The sequence below is a fragment of the Typopeltis vanoorti genome, chromosome 7 (genome assembly GCF_054136105.1).
Source record: "Typopeltis vanoorti isolate ZY-2024b chromosome 7, IOZ_Tvanoo_1.0, whole genome shotgun sequence".
Taxonomy (NCBI): Eukaryota; Metazoa; Arthropoda; class Arachnida; order Uropygi; family Thelyphonidae; genus Typopeltis; species Typopeltis vanoorti.
In genome coordinates this window covers 45354655-45379036 of record NC_143555.1, presented here as the reverse complement: position 1 = coordinate 45379036, position 24382 = coordinate 45354655, and the positions used below count along the sequence as shown (strand labels likewise).

General features: G+C 37.9%; 1 protein-coding gene across 3 annotated transcripts in view; it reads left to right on the top strand.

Annotated features, from left to right (window-relative positions):
* The window catches only part of arg (arginase), a 273733-nt gene that overhangs the window by 205249 nt on the left and 44102 nt on the right, over positions 1-24382 (top strand). For all 3 annotated transcript variants that reach the window (XM_090395245.1, XM_090395244.1, XM_090395243.1), the window contains one exon: positions 7109-7168. In XM_090395245.1, coding sequence (XP_090251371.1) covers positions 7109-7168 — 60 coding nt within the window. The remainder of the gene's footprint in view (positions 1-7108; positions 7169-24382) is intronic.

Below are 24382 nucleotides of genomic sequence, written 5' to 3'. Positions count from 1 at the left end.
GTGGTGGCTACCATACAACTGGTCCAAAACAGGTAAGGTTATTCTTTTTTGCAAGCAAAAGGGACTTCACCAGGTGACATTCATTGTGAACTGGTTGCTGCGTATGGCAAAAATGTGATGTTAAAGAAGCAGGTATGTTTGGTGCAATGAATTTAAAGCAGGCCATGGTGACATTGAAGATTGATATCAGGTGAGCAGGACAGAAAAAATATTTTGTGCATTAAGGACATTGTTCTTGAAGACTGGTGAGTAAAATTGCACAAGTGGTGAACTTGAGTAAGTCCACTGTTCATGAAATTGTTCATGATGTCCTTGCCTCTTCTACTTTTGTTGGACTGGAAGTTGGACAGTAACATGAAAAGTGGGCTCCCACTGAGTGCCCCAACAATTGTCAGAGGGGCTCAAGGCAACATGCATGAGAATGTTGTGTCTGGAGAATCTTTTGCGATACAGTGACAAAGACGAGGATTTTCTCACTCACCTAATCACAGGAGATGAAACGTGGGTTCATCACTTTACTCTGAAATATTTTTTTTTAAAAATATTAACTCTTTTTTTTGCTTAACTTATGATACATTTAACTTATATATATATATATATATATATATATATATATATATAATTTCTGATACCTACAAGTAAACTTGTAGGTATCAGAAGAATAGCTCAATATAATAAAATGTTTGTTTGCTATGGTAAATTTCTGGCGAGCAAACAAGACTCCAAGTTTGTTTGCTATGGTAAATTTCTGGCGAGCAAACAAGACTCCAAGTTTGTTTGCTATGGTACATTTCTGGAGAGCAAACAAGATTGTAGATGATCTGGAAACATCTACAATCTCCTGTGCACAAAAAATTCAGAACTGTTCTCACTGTCCAAAAAGTAATGGCCAGAAATTTTCTGATACCAGAAAACTATGGTCCACCAAGAAGTCCACCAAGACATTCTCTTGGGGGATTTCTTGCTGAAGTGAGAAACAATCAGTACTGAGCTTTACTGTGCAATGTTTGGACAAACTGAAAGCCAACATTCAACACAAACGACCAGGACTCCAGACAAGCAGTGTGATTTTGGTGCACAACAATGCTACTCCAAACACTGTGTGCACTACTCATGAGTGATTATGCTGTAATCATTGTGAAACTCTGCCACATTACCCTGCTCCCACAGACCAGACTTGGCACCTTCAGACTTCCATTTGTTTCCCCCCCCCCCCTTCCCTCAAGAAGCACCTTTCCAGAAGGCATTTCACTACGGATGAGGAAATTCGTCAGGTGGTGTTATGTTGTTTACTGGGTGTGGGCATGGATTTATTCAGTACTGGTATTGATAAACTAATCTATTGTTAGGACAAGTGCATCAATAAATTTGGAGAATTTGTGGAGAAGTAGTGCATGTTTCCTTTTTTCTTGGTTGTAATTTAAACATCCTCGAGAAAAGAAAATGTTTTACCTTACTTTTCGGAAACCTCTTGTACTTTTGTTGGACAGTAACATGAAATCCATGATTTACCCAATTCCTGTTTTGCGGCAACTAATTTTATGTGTAAATACTGTACTATTTAGTACCAGAGTTGTTTGAGGTCAGTTTTATGTTTACAAGGGTTAACTGGAGCCTGTGACTGATAAACTCTGGGCAGGAATCACCTCTTCACACTTTCCTACTCTTGATATATACTAATATATATATATGGATTCTGTGATTCTCAGTTCACTGCTTATCTTCTAGCCTTCACCACCCTTTGTGGTAGGAAGGGTAGGTGTGTTGCCCAGGTATAACAATGATGAGTTGTGGCAGAGAGCAGAGATCTTGAATGTTAGCAGAAAGGTGTGAAGAGAAAGGAGTACAATTTTTGAACATGTGGGATGAGTTAGAGTAATGGCTTTACTGAATGATTTTAGAGTGAGTCATTTGTGAAGGTTGCTGCTGCTGGTGGAGGAAAGCATAATGAGTGATGCAAACAAGATATCGGTAAAAGTAAAAGATGATGTGAATGAGCAGGAGAGTGGAATAGGTAAGACTGATGTGGTTGTGAATGATGAAGAAAAGGTGACAACAGGAAAGCAGGTTGCACTGGGAAATTGGGTGGGCCATGAAGATCAAGGGGACAGGGTGTAAGGAGAGTGGAGTCTGGAAATGGTAATGAATGCACGTATATGGATGGTCAGCATGGGAATGGAATGGCCAGGATAACATGGGGGAGGGGAGGTCTGGGAGGCTATGTAGGGCAATAAATAAGCAGACAGGAGAAGGTGAGGAGAAATCACAGATGGGGACAGCCTGAGTACGACTGGCTGTAAACCAAGAAATTAATTATGTTTATTTACAAATGCCTGGAGTGTCAGAAATAAGGGAGATGAAATTGTTGCATTCATTGAGTTAATGTGCAAAAAAATAGTTGGAATAAGTGAAATATAGTTGGATGAGAATGGCATCATAATGGAAATAGAAATTGAGGGGTATGAAACGTTTTATGAAGATAGGAAAGGCGAGAAGGGAGGGGGGAGTGCTGCTGATGGTAGTAGGGGAATTATGTCTGTGCAAGGTTGAGATACAAGGAGAAAAAAGTGGCAGTGGTTTTGAAGCAGTATGGTGTGAAGTGGAGGTAGATATATAATGAGATATTTGGTAGGATGTTGCTACAGACTAGTGAATGTAAGTGGAGACAAAGAAATGTATAGGCAACTTGGTTTATTGAGCAAGCAAAGAGTGATCATTATGGGTGATTTCAATTACAGCAGTATTGATTGACATGATGAGATAGCATCGGGAATAAGAAGAATGAAAATTTCTCGAGTTGTTAAGGGGAAACAATCTTAGGCAGTATGTAACATAGGAGGGCACACAAGGGTTAGGAGTTTTAGATCTGGTTATATCATCAGAGATCATTACTGTGAATGGAATGTCTAATATTCTCCCAGTTGGCAAGAGTGATCATGAGGTGATCACTTCGGTTGCATCCAGTTACATAAGAACTTCTATTAAAAAAGGGATATATGTGGAACTGCAAGGCTGGCGATTATGGAAAGATTAGCAGACAACTGGGAGCTTTAGTGTGGAAAGAAGAATTGAGTAGGAAGATATAGACGCTGCATGAGCATTGATCAAGAGCTATTTAATGGCATGTTTGAGTATATCCCAAAGAAAAGACCAAACAAGGTAGGAGTAAAATGGATGAATGAAGAGATTAAGTATGTAATAAGAAAGAAGTAGGCAGAAGCAACACAAGATGAATAATGTTGGTCATGATCAGATGCATGAAGAGTACAAAGAGCAGGCCAGGAAGGTAACTCCAGTTAGTAAGGCAGCAAAATTACAGTATGAGAAGTTAGCCAATTAAGCTAAGAAAAATCCTAGGGAGTTCTTTCGATATGTGGCAAGTAGAAGGAAAAATGACTATGGAAGAATGATGCTAGTTGATGATACTGGCAAATTGCTAAACAATGTGGAGGATATGTAGTTGAGTTATTCGATGATCAATTTATCAGTGTATTTCATCCTAGTGATGGCAACATCAGGAGAAGCTGGAGTGTAGAAGGTATGACAGAGAAGGGACTGATGGTGAATCAGCAGGAAGTATATGAGGAATTAAATAAACTTTATATTAATAAGGCAATGGGATTTGACAGTATAGTTGAGTTATTCAATGATCAATTTATCAGTGTATTTCATCCTAGTGATGGCAACATCAGGAGAAGCTGGAGTGTAGAAGGTATGACAGAGAAGGGTCTGATGGTGAATCAGCAGGAAGTATATGAGGAATTAAATAAACTTTATATTAATAAGGCAATGGAATTTGACAGTATATCGCCATGTGGCTTGAGGGAATGCTCTGTGGAATTAATGGCACCTTTGGCATAACTATTTAACATGAGTCTTGCAGATGGGTGAATCCCAAAGGAATGGAAGATGGGAAAAATTGTTACACTTCACAAAGGGGATAGAGATAAGACTAAGGCTACAGATTATAGGGAAATTTGTGTTCCCAGGTTGTTGTTAAGGTATTAGAAAAGTTGGTGAGGACTAGGATTCAGAATTGCATTGATAATAGCAGTATTCTTTATAATTGTCAGCCTGGGTTTGTTAGGAGAAGGTCATATTTCAGCAATCTGCTTACATATTACAACAAGGTGACAAATTCACTCACTAAATGAGATGCATATATAGATGTACTTGGATTTTTCAAAGGTCTTTGATAGACTGCCACATGACAAGCTAATAGCTAAACTGAAACAGATGGGATTAGATAACGATGATAGACTAGTGAGTTGAATAACTGTTTGGCTGTTGAGCAGGTATCAGCAAGTTGTATATGGAGTGGTATCCCAAAGGAGGAAGGTCACAGTGTTTTTGGATCATTATTATTTACGTTGTCGTTATTGACATTGGGTCTGGCTTAATTGAAGATGTGCAACTGTTCGCCAATGATGCAAAGTTAGGAAGGGTTATGAGAAGTAAAGCAGATGTAGTGACTTTGCAGGAGGATCTGTATAGACTATGTGAGCAGGCAAATAAATTGAGCTATCAATTTAATTTTGCAAAGTGCACAGTTTTGAAATTTGATAGGCAAGGTTGGGATGCAGAGTATACAATTGATGGAGAAATTATTGGAGGGGATGAGGGGTGAGAGATCTGGGAGATGGTGGATAGAGACTTGAAGTCAAAGGCTCACATTGCTAAAATTGTAAGAACATCCTAATGGATTATCAATTATGAGAAAGCCATTGGCATGCAGAAGCAAAGCGGTTTTGATTCCCTTGTATAAGGCTCTGATCAGGCCACATGGACTGCTGTGCACAGATTTGGTCACCTGGTTTTCAGGTGGATGAGGATGTATTGGAAAATGTATAGAGAAGGTTTATTAAGTTAGTATAAGGTTTGTTGAATGTCAGATACAAGAAGAAATTGAGGAATGCAATTTACAGCACCTTGTGAATAGAAGTAGAAAAGGGGATATGATTGAAACATATAAGTTGATGAGAGGTTGTTACCAGTTTAACATGGAGAAGATATTTCATAGAATATAAGAAGGCAAGGGTAGAACTAGAGACCATTCCTGGACACTGTGTAATGAGGGTGTGAGCAGGAGAGTGAGAAGCAGATTCTTTGCATGGAGAATGATTGGTGAGTGGATTGAATTGCCTGAAAGTGTAGTGAGCGCAGAAACTGTGAATCTGTTCAAGGCATGGTTCAGTGATCCTTTGTCCTGAGAAAGTATAGAAATCCTGGAGTGAGTTCTTTGACTCCATGGAGATAAAATGTTAGTAATAATAATAATAATAATAATAATAATATAGTTGAGGTTATCAGACTCATTTATAGTTTATTTATATTATTTAAATAGGTGTGCATTTTATGGAAAAAATGCAAGTCACTTTCTTATATTTCTGTTGGTTTCTGTTTCTCCATCCACATTTAACCTTTATTTTCTCCTTTTCCCTATGCTTGCCTTTCATTCTTCTTGATGTCTGTTTTTCCTTTATCATAATCCACTTCAGTTCCCTTGTTATAGTCTGTCATAAGAGCAGTCGATGAGGGAACATCAAAAACGGCATACACTGCCATTTTTTTTAGATTTTGCAAAGGCATTTGACAATGTACCACATGATAAGCTGATATTTAAGTTACAGCAAATGGTTTTAGATGGCAGGTTAGTCAACTGGATTCAGGATTAACTGTCTGATAGGTATCAGAGAGTTGTATATGGTGGGACAATATCAAGGAAGCAGAAGGTTATGAGTGGGGTTCCACAGGGCTCAGTACTGGGACCTGTATTGTTTAACATTTATATCAATGACATTGTCAATGGATTGCAAGGGGATATTCAGTTGTTTGCAGATGATGGGAAGGATTATTAGTAATAGCGCAGATGTGGCAGCCCTGCAAGAGGATTTGAATAAACTAGACAGATGGGCAAATGAATGGGGGGAGTGTCGGTTTAATGCAGCAGTGTAAAGTCTTGAAGTTTGGGATACATCGATGGGAGGCTGCATACTCGATTGGAGGAGCTGTACTGGAGGAAGTAGGGGAGACAAACGATCGCAGGGGGGGGGGATGATGATCAATCTAAAACTGAAATTCAGGGGGACATAGTGGTGAAGGTAACCCAGAGGATTGCTGCAGTACTGAGAAGGACTCTGATCTGCAGAGATAAGAGTTATCATTCCTTTGTATAAGACCTTGATCAAACCACACTTAGACTATTGTTCTCAAATTTGGTCCCCAGGATTTGAAAGGGATAAATTAATTGTGGAAAGGGTGCAGAGGCGGATAACAAATATGGTTTCAGGACTGTTTAGTGTTAGTTATGAGGATCGGCTGAGGGAATGTGGACTGCTAAGTTTGGAGGATAGAAAAAGCAGAGGTGATATGATCAAGACTTTTAAACTGTTGAGGCAGTTACAGGGTGAGGAGTGGTTTCTTTGCGTGGAGGATATTAGAACCTTGGAATGCATTGCCTGATAGAGTGGTGAGAGCTCACGGTCAATGAGTTCAAGAAGTGGTATGATAGACTTTGTGTTTCCTAGGAAGGACCTCCCACAATGAGTTTCTTGACTCCATGGAGGCCTGAATAATAATAATAAGTAACTATTCTCAGCACTGCTGTTTTCATATGAGCAAGGACTATACATAAGTAATTACAATATAAAATCAATGAACTGCTTATAATACATTGGTATATTTAATGGAATTTCATGTAAAATGGTAGCAACCGTGCCTTATATAGACAAATTGAATAATAGTCTATATGAGGCATGTAGTAATGTTATCTGATGCCAAATTGCATTCAATTTCATTTACTCAGAAAACCATATACTGTATTTCTTTTGAATTATAAACAATAAGAAAATAAATGCAGTATTATATGAAAGAATGTTTATATTAGTATGCAATTCTTCAGCCATTATATTAAGCTGTTTGAAGATTTCCTGCATTTGATTATTCAAATAATTCATTTATTTTGCAAATATAGCAGTGTAAACATGCTTTTGTGTGTGTATGTGTGTGTGTGCATGCATAGAACACGCAATGTAGATATATACATATATGTATATATATGTCACAATGTTTATATCATTGTTGTTCATACTTTGCATTTCCTTTTCAGTTGCTGGTGGACTCACAATACGAGAAGCTTTATGCATTGCAGAGGAAGTGTCAGAATCAGGTACGAGCAGTTAGTCTTGAAGTTTTTATTAATTGGATAATGAGTTAATATATGTTATAATATGTTAGCAGAGCTAATCTCAGAATGGGAGAGTGAAAGATTAGCAAAACAGGTGTTCTCTGCCAGGTTGGCAGGAAAAAGACCCAGAGGAAGACCAAGATATAGGTGGATTGATATGGTAGAAAGTGCCTTAGAAGATAGAAATATAAGTCCCTACACCGCACCAAAACCTGGTTCGAGCGGAAATTCAAGGAAACATGTGAAATGCTCAAACATGATCCGAATATGAATAAAAATGATGGTCTAACCATTCCAAGAATGTGGAGGACCCATCTGCAACCTTCATTCACACGTCTTCCTTCAGGCTGTCTCTCCTTCTCAGTTTACCGCAAACCTATACACACACACAGGCCAGTACATACACAAAACTTCTTATCACCACTCAACACAAAAACTAGGGGTCATAGGCACCCTTAAACACAGAGCTCAAACTATTTGTTCAAACGAACAAGCTCTTAACCATGAATATGAGACCATCAAACATACCATTTATAAAAAATGGATACAGTATAAAAACCATTCTCAAGATCCTCCACAAAGACACCACTAATAACAAAAAAAGGTTTCAAGAATGCTATTGCTATACCATATGTTAGAGGCATTTCCGAAAAAATAGACAGAACACTACACAAATACAACATCAAAACCACCTTTAAACCCCCGACAAAATTAAGACACCTACTCAGTTCTTCCAAGGATCCTCTGCCACATCTAGCCCACTCAGGGATTTACAAAATACAATGCACATGTAATACCATACATAGAGGAAACAGGGCGAACCATCCCAATCAGGAAGGATGAACACAAACGACACATAAAATACCTCCATTTTGGAAAAACCGGCCTTTCTGACCATGCACTCCAAACATACCACAGAATTGATTGGAAAGGTACCAAGTCCCTACACCGCACCAAAACCTGGTTCGAGCGGAAATTCAAGGAAGCATGTGAAATGCTCAAACATGATCCGAATCTGAATAAAAATGATGGTCTAACAATTCCAAGAATGCGGAGGACCCATCTGCAACCTTCATAGCAACCACAAAGAAAAATCTCAATACACGAAGACTTGAAGTGTTTGTTTTTCTTTTTTTTTTTTTCTGAACATTCAATAGCAACCCTACTGTACAATCCCAGAAGATAATCCTAATATAACAATATGAACTGTATAATTCCTGAAGAATCTAAGTACGTGAGGACTTTAGCAGAGTTTATTGTAGGTTTTTTTTTTTTCTTATCACTAGAGGGCAAGCTAAGAAAAACAATTAGTTAACAATGTAGATGTAATTTACCTGTATAGAGTGCAGCAGCATGTAGCTTGGTTCGTATACACGTGTATCCTTCTGATGATGACCTCAATACAGGGGTCGAAACGTCAAGTTATCATTTTATTATTAATCAGTAAAATAATCTTTTCAACATGTGTGTTTTGTGTCCCTAAATTCATAAATATGAATGCTGATCACCGTGTAACCTTAAAAGAAAGAATAAGATTTGACAATGTTGGAGTCTTGACAGGTAACAGATTAAATTGGAGGAAAATTGTAGATAGGAAGTTAGTAATGTTGTAAATCTTTTGTGTAGTACTATCATATCCTGTACACCCCTTGAAGGGACATGTTAGGAATTTGATGATGACTATGAGTTAATATATTAAAGGGACAATCAGAGTTAACATATTTTTTCAGTATGGTTGATAATAATTAAAATAGTGATGTTTAATTTGCGAGCTACATCCATGGTTTTCTTTATTTATCTGCACAAATCATACATTATTAGACATGGAGTCATCATTAAAGAGAGAGTAATTGACATAAAGAAAAAGGAAAGATGGTCCTTTTTGGAGATCTAAACAGCACAATAATAAATGAATAATCAGACATATGGAAATGTTTGGGGAAAATTTGAAGCAAAGAGTAAGGCTAGTAATAATGATAAAGTGCAGGTTTCTGTTCAAGATTATTGACTATTCAAGATTTGATTTTGATTTGATCATTGATTTTCTTCTTCTTCTTGATAACAATACCTTCATGCTTGTTCAAGACAAGAGTAAGAGTATACATTGGATTTGAAATAGGAAGTAATCACAATTTAGTATTTAGGGGAATAAAAATGAATTTCCTATTGAAAAATATTTAAAAATAATAAGTGGAACAGATTTCAGAGGTGAAAACTGTAGACTCAAATATATAAATATTATTCATGTGAAAAAAGGAAAGCCTTTGAAAACAAGAATCAAACCATGGAAATTAAGTGGCAGACTCGAAAGAAAACATGGATTGATTAGCCACAGGTATGTGGTGACATTATCTGTAAGGCCTCCACAGTGAACTCAAGGAGGTTAGAGAAAGTAATTGAAAAGAATAAAGTGTACCAAAGGTGTCTGTATAGTAAGTCAACAGGTGCTCTGGGAGAATACAGAGAAAAATGTAAAAAAAAAAAAAGCAAAGTAGTGTGTAAAAGTAGGTAAACAAAAGTCATGGGAAGACGTTGGTAAGAATATAGAGAAGATAAATATCAGGAAGGTGGCAAAATGTTTTAAAAACTATGTATAGAAAAACTAGATTAGACTTAGACCCGTCTTTCTTTGGGCAGCCTAAGACGCTTTGAATGCAAGCGTCATTTCCACATGGCTACATAGGTCTAAAGAAGAGTGGCATTAAACCTGATATCAAAACTGGATAGGTGAATCTCAACTCTTTACTTTATGGAGATGATGCTCTACTCTTAAATAAATCCAGTACAGGTCTGCAGAATTTCTTAAGTAAATTAATTGTTAAATAACTTAAGGAATTCACAACATATACTAGAATATAAATTATTAAGTTAAATTAAATTAAGTAAACTGCTGTAATAAATTTGACATGGAAATCTTCAGTAAAGATAATGTCTGTGATAATTATTACTGTTTAGTCAGTTTTGATTAATGTTTCTTCTAAGTAAGAGAAGCAAATGTGCAAGACATTGTTTTTTTGAGCAGTAGTTGGGTTGGCCTGGGCAACTCTGATCTGTGAGGGAGTGATTTTTGAAAAAAAAAAAAATAGGGAACTGAAAGTACATTATATAAATCTATAATTGGACATAAAATATACATAATCTTAGTTTCATCTAGTTCATTTATCAATGATACTTAAAACTTTGTGCTAAGTTTTTTTATCATTATGATTTTATGATTATCTTATACCATTTTTGTAGTGACTGCATTTAACTTTGCATGATTAAACTAAAAAATTACACACAACTGATCTATTGCTGTGTTAATACTATGATAACAAAAATACACACTTCATAATGCATTGTCTTTGACAATGAGTAGGAAATTGAGCCTTGGGTATAGGTTTGCGATGATTGACTTAAGATGGCAAATTAAATATGGACTTAAACAACAGAATAAGTGAAGCTGTTATGGTGGGAAGTCAGCTGAATAAATTTAGATGGAATAACAGAGAAATTGGTCAAATATTAAACAAGATGTGAGACATTGTTAAACTACTTTTAACTGATACATTTGAGAGCTAGGTGTAAAAAAAAAAAAAACTTGATCAAGTATTATAGACATCAGATGTGTGAATTTTGAGAAAAGTAAGCAGAGTGAACAGATGGCATCACTGCAGAATCACATTAAAAGTGAATGTATTAGGGAGGAACTTCATGTTGTTATTATTCAGGAATGTGTGAGCAGAACTAATCTCAATAGTAAAACAGGTGTTTGATGCCAGGATGGTATAATAAAGAACCAGAGGAAGAGCAAGATCTAGGTTGAATGTTGTAGTTACAAGTGCCTTAGCAGACTGAAGTATAATATCTGATGGTATTGAATTTCTAAGGGATAAGAGATTCGTTTGGAAGAAATTTGTTGATAGGACGTTAGTAATAATGTAAACCAGGGGTTCCCAGCCCTATGCCCGCGGGCACCATGGTGCCCATCGACCAATTTGTGTGTTCCCCTCGCTGTTCAACCGTGTGCTGTATAGTTTGAAATAATCACACAACAATTTATGGCATGCTATATGATGCATGCGTATATGACACATGACGAGTATTAAACGCATACTATGTAAAGTAGACACGCATTCGAAGTTGTTCATTCCAGTTTAAGAACTGGAATATCATCATATTCTCCTAATTATGAAGTACTGGCCAATGAAATGCAATGCCAAAGATCACACTAACTTACATATATATATTTAAATTTTTATATAATGTAAACTTTTAAGTAATAAAATATTTGATTATAATGTAAACTTTGTATGTATTCATTTAACAAATCAATTCAAAAAATTTGCTTGAAAAAATAGATGGTGCCCCGTCGCCCTATCGGTATTTTAGAATGTGCTCTAGGAAACAAAAAGGTTGGGAACCCCTGATGTAAACTTTTCATTTAGTACTATCATAGTATCCTATGAACTGTAAACTTCAGGCTATCTATTAGGTGGTGATGATATATATATGTGTGTGCGTGTGTGCGCGCGCGTGCGTGCCTGCATGTACACACAGTAGAAAATGTTCTGATATGTTATTTTTGCTATATAAAAATAATCAACATCTTGAAAGGTGTTTTTATCTTGGAAGTCATTTAAGAGTCAAGACTACATAATTTTGTATTCTTTTATATTAGTCCTATATACAAGAGGTTGTAGGACTTATTATTGTTGCAATGGTGCTACAAGTAGGCAAGAAGTAAGTGAGAAGGCACCTACTGATGCTTTTATTGAAAACATGGATGTAGTAGTAGTGGATGGGGAATATTTTATGAGAAAAGCTGTGAAAGAAGTATGAAAGAAGAAAAGCAGATGAAGCTTTATTGGGTTTGAAGTTGAATAGTTAAATAGATGTTGGGCTGCTTCTAATTGTGTTTTAACAAGTTTAGTGAAAAACAGAAAAATGATTAAATTATAATCGACAAGAAATTATATTCTTATTTTGGATTCTTTACCCAAGCTTAACCTTTTCACTACTGAAATAGCCAGCAAAATTCTCCTTTTTTAATTGAAAGAAAAATAAATAAACATAAAAATGGCTGTTTTCTTTTTTTTTCATTTCTAGGTTAGCCAAAATTGTGACACATAAATTGTTTTATTGAAAATTTTGTTGCTCAGTATTTTTATTAAATGCTGAATAGTCTCTGTTACCTTCATCATCAATTAAAATTTAGCTACTTTATGATATAGTTTGAAACAAAGGTAGACATAATATAAGCCACACACACACACACACACACACACACACCACACACACACACACACACACACACACACACACACACACACACACACACACACACACACACACACACACATCTGAACTCTCTCTCTCTCCCCCCTCCATCTTGAAATGAAGTGTTTGAACCCATATAGCAATACTTGTGGGAATTTTTATTTTATTTTATCTTTCTGGTTGTGTTGGGAAGTGCCTTCTTTTTAATCTGAAGGATTGGTCACCAAGTGAGGTACTTTCCATTTTAATGTACACTGGTGTCCAAAACCTAAGGACAAATATGATTTCTGAAGATTACAACTACAAATTCAGACAAATCAACTTATGGCAATTTGTATACATGATGATTCCAAGTGGAAAGTGGGTACATATTAAAATATTTGAATCACATGGTAACACTCAAGAGGATAAAAGGCAAAAGGCTGTGCTAAGCAAATCATGTTTGAAAAATGCTCAAGGAATAAAGTTACAAACTTGGATGTGTTGTAATGTCTCGAGATCATCAAGATGATTTCACATGGGGAAGAATTATTGGAAAGCTTGAAGAAGACTGCAAAATTACTGATATTGCCAGATAGTTTGGAATCTCACATAGCTTTGTATCCAGGCTCCGGGCAGCATTTCAAATCAGTGGAATATGTTCCAGACATTTGCTAAGAGGTCGTGCTTGCTGTACCATAGATCATGAAGACAGATTTTTTGGTTACAATAGCAAAACATAATAGACACATCGTGGCAGGTCAGCTTGTAAGTTACGTTGATATCTTGACAATCTGTGGCAAGATGCCTGTGACAAGTAGGCCTATATGCACGAAGGCCAGTGGTCTGCTTCCCTTTATCCACAGCTCATCATAGAGCACGTTTTCAATAGTGTTGTATCCATAAAAATTAGACACCAATAGGATAATGTACTTTTTACAGATGATAGTCATGTTAGTCATTCCTCAGATTCTAGACGACACTTGATCTTGAAAGTGGCACTGCTTACCATCGCGGGAATGTTCTGGAGACCTATAGATGTAGCAGTGCTGGGGTCATGGTGTGGGGAGGTATTATGCTTAATGGATGCACTAAGCTACAAGTGCTGGAAAAAGGGACTATGAGTGGTGAACTGCATTGCATTGAAGTTCATCAACGTCATGTTCAGTTGTTCATAATTATTATTATTATTATTATTATTTGTCACCTCCAGGGAGTCCAAAGACTCATCGAGGGAGTGCATCTACTCTACAACTCTGCTTCCATCACTCACAATCCACCAACTGACCCCAAATACACCAACGCCATCTATCGCTGACCACCACCACTGGTATTTCCACAGACAATCACAAACATCCATGCCCACGGCAGGATTCGAACCCCCCCCCCCCACCCTCTTGACTGGAGAGCAGACATGCTAACCACTCGGCCAGCCAGGCTGGCAATTATAAATAATGTCATCCATAAAAATGATGTTCATTTTTATGGATGACAATGCCTCACCACAAGCAGCAGAAATACTTCTGGAGATGAGGATAATAATGGAATCAAATGGCCATCATGCTCCCCAGATCTCACCCTCATAGAATACATTTGGGATGCAATAGGGAGACACATTGCCACTTAAAATTCCCCTCCAGAAAATAAACAAGTCATTATCCTTGTTCTAGAGCAGTGGTCTCCAAACTTTTCGCCATGAGGGCCACATTGGGTACTTCAGCACTGTTCAGCGGGCCGTAGTAAAAAAACCCTCTAGAACTGGGTATGTGAGTTTTATTGAAAGCAGATAAAAACTGATTACAGAGTATGTGAGATTAAATTATTGTATATTAATGACAATGAACACTATCAGCAAATTCTCATATTTTTATCACAAATTATAATAAAACCATTAATGTGAATGATGTAACTGTTTGTGTTTTTAAAATCTTATTAAACTCAGGTTCAAATTTTGAAGTGCTAATTACAAGTAGCGATTTCAAATGTTCATCAGATAAATTTGTCCTGTATTTTGACTTCATATGTTTCATTCGGGAAAAAGTTTGTTCTCAAAGATACGTTGTCCCAAAAGTAGAGAGAAATTTACAAGCAAATTTCTTCAAATTTGCTTGTAAAATTTTGTGAAATTCAAATTTTTTTCTTCATTAGTCCATTTTAACTGACCTTTTACAGTCAGAAAGACCGTAACTTGGATTATGGTTACTTTTTGCTATTCAGGAATGTATTTTGAACACAATTTTAATTAATGCATTTGAAATCTATCAACACCCCATGTTTTTTTTTTTTTTGCGGATTCTTATTGAAAAATTAGTCCAATTGGCGAGCTGGATAAAATCATATTGCAGGCCGCATCTGACCCACGGGCCATAGTTTGGAGACCCCTGCTCTAGAGGAATGGCCCAGTTTGATTCAAGAATGCCTGAATCACTGGGTGCTAAGCATGGTATGACGTTATGAGAGCTGCATTGTAGTTCAGGGTGGACATATTCCATACTGACTCTCCTGCATAGTTTTGTGTAAGCACTTTATATTGATTCCTTAACTATGTCTTTAGGAAATTTGTAACTTCTGCCAAAAACATATTGCAATTTTATTTGTACGAAATTTATAACATACTTTTTGTGTAATTTAATTTATTAGTCTGCTGGTAATAAATTCATGTCCATATTTGACTGTAGGTATGAAAATTTTTTTCACGTACAGATAAAAGTGTATTCATCCTTTGCTTTTGGACACTGGTGTAGCTATTAGTGTATGGAAGTTACATACACTAATATTTCTGAAATATTTCTCTTATAAGAGAGTCAGGTGAAAATCTACAAATATTCTGTCTTTCCTTGTTTTTACTGTGTGCATTATCTGAGAATTTAGATTATATGCAGGATGTGAAAAATGAACTTTCTGTACCACTTCATCATGTCTAACCTGTCAACTACTCCATATTCTGTTACTCAGAGTTAGGTCTCCTCTACAGAAAGCTTTGTTCACTGAGAGTGTGGAGGTGCAAAGTCAGGAAAATTTAAAAAATTAGGGCAGATGAGTGTGTGTGTGTGTGTGTGTGTGTGTGTGTGTGTGTGTGTGTGTGAAGGCACCAATAATGCAAATGAGTGTGTGAATGAACAAAAGATGTGGAATCTGGTCTCTCAGGCAAGAATATTGAATGGGGTAGTCAATTCAGGATGTAAAGGTGGTTGGGGGCTTAAGGGGGATACTACAATTTCTATATACTAATACTAGAAGGATCAGGAATAAGAGGGAAAAGTTTTGGACATTGGTTAGTGCAACCTCACTGAAGGTTACAGGTATTAGTGAGACTTGGCTAACTCTAGATGACTCTACAGGGATAGAATGTGAAGGGTTTAGTATTTTCAGGGAGGATAGGATGGGGTACTGCTATTGATAGCAAATGAATTGCAGTCAACAAGAGTAGGATTGGTAAGTAGATGGCAGTTCTTTTGAGTCAATATGGTGTGAAATTGAGGCCAATAGAAAAACATATAAGATTATTTGCTGCTATAAGCCAGGGGTTTCCACAGAGGATGTGAAAGACATGCATCAACAGATTAGTATGAATGCAAGTTGAGTAATTATTATGGGAGACTTCAACTTTGTAGACATAGATTGGAATGAGGAAATATCACATGGGAGGAAGGAAATGAAATTTGTACACTTACTGAGAGGTAATTACTTGATGCACATGTGATGGAAAGGACTCGGGATATAAGAGCTTTGGATCGTGTTTTGGGATCATAACTGAGGTGGCTACATTGCCTCCAGATGAGTAAAGTGATCATGTGGTCTTGACTTGGGCAGTAGCAAAACATGTGGAAATTCCAGTTAAGAAGGGGTATATGTAGAACTACAAGGCAGGTGATTATGATATACTTAAGAAGCAGATTGAATCAGTTCAATCTTTAAAAGAACATTTTAAAGGTTTCCCCACTTTGTGTATACTTTGCATTGCATTGTTGCTTACCAAATTTCAAAACCTTACACTTTGTAACATTAAACTGACAGTTCCCCTTACCTGCCCATTCATTCAATCTATTCATGTCCTCTTGTAAGGCCATAACATCTGCTTGATTCCGTATTGCTCTCCCTAATTTCGCATTGTCTGCAAACAGCTGAATATCATTCATTAAATCCATCCTGATATCTTTAACGTATAAATTGAACTACAATGGTCCCAAAACTGACTCCTGCAGCACACCACTAATGACCTTTCTCTTTTGGGAAAAATGTTACTAATAGTTCTTTTGTAAAATAAATTTTATGAACAAATTTTCAGTCTTCCCATGGACCAGAGCATTAGCAGTAAACTAACTGAAAATTTTCTTTCCTATATGGAAACACGATTCTACCGACTGACATCACTTATTACAATGGATGATTTACTGTGCATTAGTAACACAGATATATTAACACAGTTCATTAACGCTTATAAATATTCATCATCAGACACTGCTTTAAACCAAGAGATTACTCATCTGAAAGATATCTTCAGCTTTCGACAAAAACTAAAGCAACTTATAGACTATGTTATTCACTCAACCCAAAATCACATTTCTTCTTTTCAGAGCCACATATTGCTTTATAATTTTCATATATTCAAAATATCTATAAAGCCATAAAACGAATATTCAAATTACAGAATTGTCTTCACTACAAACAACAGGCTGACATGCTACTATGCCATAATGTTGTTTTACAGGTTCAACTCCCAGTCAGGATGCAACACCTGTTATATTGGTTTCACCGTTCGTTTTATCAAGTCTTGCTTAATTGAATGCTTTCACGATTGCGATATTCCCATACCTGACTGTCTACCTTCCACAACAAAGAAAAAATGCAAACAAAAACATACCATAAAAAGCTAAAATCCTACTACTGAAATCCTCTTCCATGCATTATAAGCCAAACATATCCTCGAAATCGAAACATTATCATCTTCGATTTCCAAGAAAATGAATCCAAATTGTTGTTCTAAATCACTAGCAATAAGAACCACCCAGTGTGTTATAAACACAAAATGACTCTACTTACTATCTCCCTTCATGGCAATTAAACAAAATAAATTACTCACCTGTATTCTCAAACCAGTCCAAATCCTTGAATACCTTGAACCAACCAAACTCCTCCTAACACTTTGTACATAGAAGCCATGCAGCTGGCTCACAGTTAGTTTTCTGCTTCACTCGTCTGATGATGTTTTAATGTAACAAAATGGCCAGAATTTACAAATTCATTTTGGTTTTGACTTTTTTGTTCATTGGTTTTAAAATTCTTGTCTGTGTTCATGTATTTTCTGCACTTGTGCTATCTTGTACCCACCACTTTATATTGCATACCATCTCAGCAATACACAGGCCTTTACCCTTCAAGATACAGGTATGTTAATTAATATTTGCAAGCAGACTACAAACAAGAGTATACAAAAGAACATGCAGGTAGATTATTGTATGCACACGAATGCTAGGAGTATCAGAAACAAAGGGGTAGAGTTTGTTGCCTTAGTCAATATGTTGAGACCTCAGATTGTAGGAATTAGTGAGACGTGGTTATCAGAATCAGACCTATTAACTGGTATTGAGTGTTATGGGTGCAGTATTTTTAGGAAGAATGGAGTGGATAGGAGAGGGGGGGGCGGCATGCTGCTAATGATATTGGATGACTTAAATCCAGTTAGAGTTGAGATCTATGAATGTAATAATACTACTAACAATATTTCATGTGGCAGTGAGTTTGAAGCCATCTGGTGTGAGGTGGAATCTAACAAGACAAATTACATAGTGGGGTGTTGTTGTTACAGACCTGGTGGATTGGTTGCTGGTGATGAAGAAATGCATCACCAAATAGAAAAGGAGAGTGCAAAAAGAGTAATCATAATGGGAGACTTTAATTATCCAAATATTGATTAGGGTAGCAGTAGAATCTCATGAGAAGAATGAAAATGCATTTATTGAGCTGTTGTGGGACAACTTCCTCAAGCAGCATGTGACAGAAGGAACTCGAGGTCAAAGAGTGTTAGATTTGATTATATTGTCAGAGGGCGTTTCAGTTAAAGACATAACTATTCTGCCTCCGGTTGGTAACAGTGATCATGCGGTACTCACTTGGTAAGTGACTAAGTTTATGAATGTTCCATTCAGAAAAGGTTACATGCTGAACTACAAAGCAGGAAATTATGAACTCAGGAGTATACTGAGTTCAATGGAATGGGATCGGTTGCTTGATAGAAAGAACATCGATCGTGCATGGGAAGCATTTAAACAATACTTAAATGATGTGATATCAGAATGGATTTGTCCTGAGAGTACGAAGAATAAATAGATTAGGAGTCAAATGAATGTGTAATCTTATTAAGCATGAGATTTGTAAGAAAAGGATGATGTAGAAGGAATACCGATTGCATAAGGATGACGTCCGTTATGAACATTATAAGCAGCAGGCTAGAATAGTCGCAACTGTTGTACGGAAAGCAAAGTCTGATTATGAAAAGAAACTGGCTCTGCGTGCTAAAGACAATCCACAAGAATTCTATTGATATGCTGCGAGTAAAAGAAAGAAAGAAAGAATATGAAAGAATAACTCTTCTAAATCCAGATGGCATGAGGATTATAGATGCAGAAGAGGTTGTTCAGTTAATGAGGTCCCACTTCATTAAAAGCTATCAACCTGGTGAACACAACATTGAGCTCACTGTTACCTCTTCACTAGATGAAGAAATGCAGGTGTGTGAGGCCAAGGTATTAGAGCTCTTGCACAAACTGAATAAGAATTCAGCAATAGGGACTGATGCTGAATATCAGCATGTGTGCTAAAAGAGTGTTCAGCTGAACTGGCCATTCCTTTGACCAGGATGTTTAATATGAGTCTCAGAACAGGGAATGTTCTGCAGGAATGGAAGGAATGTATGTTAATTCCATTGCACAAGGGTGGTGCAAAGACCGATGTATCCAACTATTGACCACATTCAGAAATGGTTGACAGTGAGTATCTACTTTGCAATAAACAACATGGATTTACTGAGGGAAGGTCATATTTTAGCAACTTGCTCACATGCTGTAACAATGTTACATTGAACTAGACAAGGGGAACAGATACATCATGATAATTTTGGATTTTGCTAAGGCTTTTGACAGAATACAGCATGGCAGACTGCTGCATAAATTGGAGAAAATGGGTTTGGGTTATACAGTAGTAGCATGGATAAGAGGATGGCTGACTGACAGATATGAAAAAGTGGTATATGGGGGATCTGAGTCAGCAAGGTTTAAGGTTTATTTGGGAATCCGAAGCGTTGTTGTCTTGGCTTGCACATCCCCTGAGACACTTCGCAAGTGCGGCATTAGGTGGCCTCCTGGGGCGATTCCTGGACACCTTCGGGTGGCTGACTGGCCTGCTCTGCTATTCCTCCCTTCCATGGTTAGCAGCCCTGGTAGGGTTAAGTTTCCTCGCTTGCAATAATTCATCAGATGAAGGCTCTGACTCTTATAGGCTGGAGCCAGGAAACTTGTCGAGCGTGAATCCAGATGTCTGGTTCTTGTTTGGAGATGATCCTGCCACCCATCTCAGCAGCGTCCTCAGGAAGATAGTGAAAAGAAAGCTCTGCAAGGACTGTCATCAACCCATTTCTTCAAGTTCTCATCATTCTTGTTCCAGCAGTCAAGGAGTTCCCAATCTCAGACACTTCATATGTCAGGTCTGCGATCATGCATTCTCCACTGCAGTCGGCCTTGGCATGCATCGTACCTCAAAACATCCAGCCGAAGATGCTGCAATATGAACGGAGCACATCAAAGCACGTTGGACTGCCGAAGAAGAAAAGATCCTCGCCACGCATGAGATCGAGTTGACGGCTTGAGGGATAAAGAAAATCAATGAGGCTTTATTTAAGGTGTTCCCATTAAGATCCTTGGATGCCATTATAGATGGAAAGCCAGTTACAAAGCCTTAGTTCAAAAATTGGCAGCCCGTCCACCACAGGTAGGGATAGGTAATATCTCCTGTCCCTGCCTCTCTATCTTCCAGCCACCATCCTGCTGTTGAAAAAGAGGCTTTGATTCTCAGAGTGACATCATCTCTAGATAATCCTCCTCTTCCTGAATATAACCATCAAATTCTTAAATCTCTCATCCAGACTCATCTTCTGGGAATGGATATCACAGATCAGTTGAATGACTACCTCCATGCTGAATTCTCCAAACACTTCATGCCTCGTCAACATCAGCCTACATCTCATTCTACAATGACTTTGTCAAATAGGAAGCAGAGTCAGAGGGTCTATGCAGGCCCTCTATAAAAAGAATAGAGGGCAATGTGCCAAAACCATCCTTGACAGTGCTTTCTCTCCACCTCTGGCAGACTTCATGATGATTTTGTTAAATTCTGGAGTACAGTCTTTTCTGCTCCACATCCACACTTCCCTGATTATGATGACCAACTTACGATATTAAGATCCATTCCTGCCTTTCAAATATACCAGCCTGTCTCCATCCAGGAGATTAAAGCATCTCTTCCATCCAATTTCTCTGCTTCCGGACCTGATGTCTTTCCTGCGTTTAGGCTTCGGAAGGTGTCGTTTAACATTCTTCAAGACTTAGTGGACATTCTCCTTTCCAGTAAAGCAATACCACCATACCTACATGCTTCAAGAACTATCTTCATTCTGAAGTTGTGCGTCAGACTTTAGACCTATTACCATTTCCCCCTGTGATACTTAGACTCTATCATAAAATCATAATTAAATGACTTCAGCAACATATACAGCATGATTATAGACAGAGAGCTTTTGTCCCTACGGACGGCTGTGACGAGAATATATATATCTTCTTTCTTCTCTCTGATTCCCGACACCACCTTAAGCCTCTATATATGGCGTTGCTGGACCTCCAAAAGGCCTTTGATAGCATCTCCCTTCCTGCTCTCCTTCGAGCGCTGTCTATTGCTGGATGTCCAGAACCCTTTCTTTCCTATGTTATGGAGCTATACTTGGGTAGCTCCATCACTACAGGGTCCCGTGCAACTTCTATTTCCATAGTGCAGGGGTGTTCACCAGGGTGATCCTCTATCTCCCCTTTTCTTTAACTGCATCATAGATGAGTTTCTTCACTCTCTTCCTAGCCATATAGGCTACTCTCTAATCACTTCTTCCTGTAATGCTATGGCCTTTGTGGACGATCTTATTCTCGTAGTCTCTACTAAGATAGGCTTGCAGGACCTCCTTGACCGGGCAGTTAACTTCTTCTCTATTCAAGGCCTTTCTATTAATGTAGAGAAGTCATGCTCTTTAGCTCTTGTCCCCTCTGGTCGTGAAAAGAAGCTTAAGGTCGATACTATAGAGTTTTCCCTACACAGGAGGCTGTTGCATGCTTTGACTAGCCTGGAAGAGTGGAGATACTTTGGTATCATGTTCACCCCCAAAGGGAAGATCTTTTGTCCCTTCTATCCTAGAAGCCGGGATCGCTTCTTTGAGGAAAGCTCCTCTTAAGCCCCACCAAAGACTGTTTCTCCTTTCCCCACTATCGCCTACCTCGCTTTTACCACAAGTTGGTGCTTGGTAGGACATATATCTCGGTACTGTCCCGAATGGACAGGGCTATCCATTCAGCCATGAGATCATGGCTCCAACTACTGCCTGACACCCCTACTGCATATTTCCATGCAAGGGTGAAGGATGGTGGGCTCGGGATTCCATCACTTAGATGGCTGATCGCGAAGTTAGAACTATCTTCTTCCCCTATCAGCAGAGAGGCTTTCTATAGCCCATTAATACAAGAAGACTTTGGGCAGGCTACAGGCTGATCCCATTATCAGGGTACCTTAATTGAGTCAGCACCTGCAGAGCACAAGACGTGGGCATCTCTGTTGCACTGTTCTGTAGATGGTGCTCCTTTAAAAGAGTCATATCTGGTGCCTCCCCATCATGATTAGGTAAGGGATGGCATCAGACTCCTCCCTGGGTTCAAGTATATTGATCTTATCTGGACGAGGATCAATGCCCTGCCTACTCGAGCCCGCACAGCTTGATGGGGTAGTGATGACTCAAACTGTATGGCTGGCTGCCACTACAGTGAGACATTGTCTTATATAACCCAGTGTTGCTTCCGCACCCATGGGGTCTGCGTGCAGAGGCATGACGCCGTGGTTTCCATTCTGAACAACCGCTTTAAGAACAAAGGTTGGGAGACTGCGGTGGAATCACATTATAGGACCTCCGCAGGTTTGCGTAAGCCAGACTTAGTGATTAAAAGAGATGGTGACGTTTGGGTAGTTGATGCCCAAGTGGTGGGAACAAGGTGCCCACTTGCCTATAGCCATAATAATCAAGTGAACTACTATAAAAATAACCAAGATCTAGTTATTAAGATACGGGAGGAGCATGGGGCAACTCTGAGGTTTACGAGCACCACCATCTCTTTACATGGCATATGCAGTGCAGATAGTTATAAGGACTTAAAGCAGCTTGGGCTTACGCAGAAGGATATAAAAGTTCTTTCCTTGAGTGCCCTGCAGGGCACACTGGTGGCATGGCGTTGCCACCAGAGAATGACCACAATGATAATTAGAACAGGCATAGGGTAAAACACTTGTAAAGGCTTAGGCCTATATCAAGTCTGGACGAGATGTCTAGACATGATGTAAGGGTAGTACTGCCCATAACCACTACAAAGATTAAAAAAAAAAAAAAAATAACAAGTCGTGTTCCAAAAGGATCACTGCTTGGTCCACTGTTATTCAATCTGTACATTAATGTTATTGGGAAGGATTTGACAAGTGACATACAGTTATTTGCTGATGATGCAAAAATAGGTAGGGTAATATTCTGCTGATATGCAGTCTTTGCAGAATGATTTGAATAGGCTGGAATTGTGAGCATAGGAAAATGGATAACAGTTCAATGTCAGGAAATGTAAAGTCATTCACTTTGGCAGGATGAGATATCCAGCTTTGTATTATATTGGTTTGATTAGGCTATAAGAAACTGATGAGGCTAGGGATCTTGGAGTGTTAATAGATAGGAAGTTGAAGTTTAGGGTCATGTGGCAAAGATTGCAAATACAACTCAAAAGATAATTGCAATGCTGAAATGAACATTCACATGTAAAGATAAAGGTTTTATTTTGCCTCTTTACAATGCCTTGATAAGACCTCACTTGGACTGTTGTGTGCAGGTCTGGTCTGGTTTCCATTGTGATTCTGATACATTGAAGAGAGTTTAAAATGATATCAGAATTGTGAAATACTGATTATGAAGACAGGTTGAGAATTTGTAAACTGCAGACACTATCAAACAGGAGAAAGAGGGGTGATATGATTGACTTACAAACTTCTGAAAGGTCATACAGGATTTCAATTGATGGAATTTTTCAATTTATGGTGGGTGGGAAAAGAATGAGAGGGCATCCTTGGAAGCTGAGAATGAAGGCCACCAAGAAGGGTGTGAGGGCTAGATTTTTCTTTCAGAGGGTGGTGTGTTATTGGAATGGATTGCCATTGGATGTTGTGGGTGCAAGCAGTATGAATGAATTCAAGAATAAGTATGATAGCTGGTGTGTGTCGTATGTGGCCTCCCTCAATGAGTCTCTGATTCTCTGGTTGCCTCTCTTAATAATAATAATAATATCATTCATTTTAAACCTTATTGAGTTTAACTGTTCAGTCTAGTCATTAAAAAAAAAAGGACCTACTCCATTGCCAAAAATAGCTTAGTTTTTCTTTCATATTGTAAACATTTTAGAAGAGTCATGATTTTCAGTAATCTAAAGTTAATTGAATGCTTTCAAGATTGTAATATTTCCATACTTGACTGTGTACCTTCCTTCCACAACAGAGAAAAAATACAAACAAAACCAAAATCCTACTACTGAAATACCCTTCCATGCACTACAAGCCAAACATATCCTCGAAATCGAAACATTATCATCTTCGATTTCCAATAAATAGTATTCACATTTT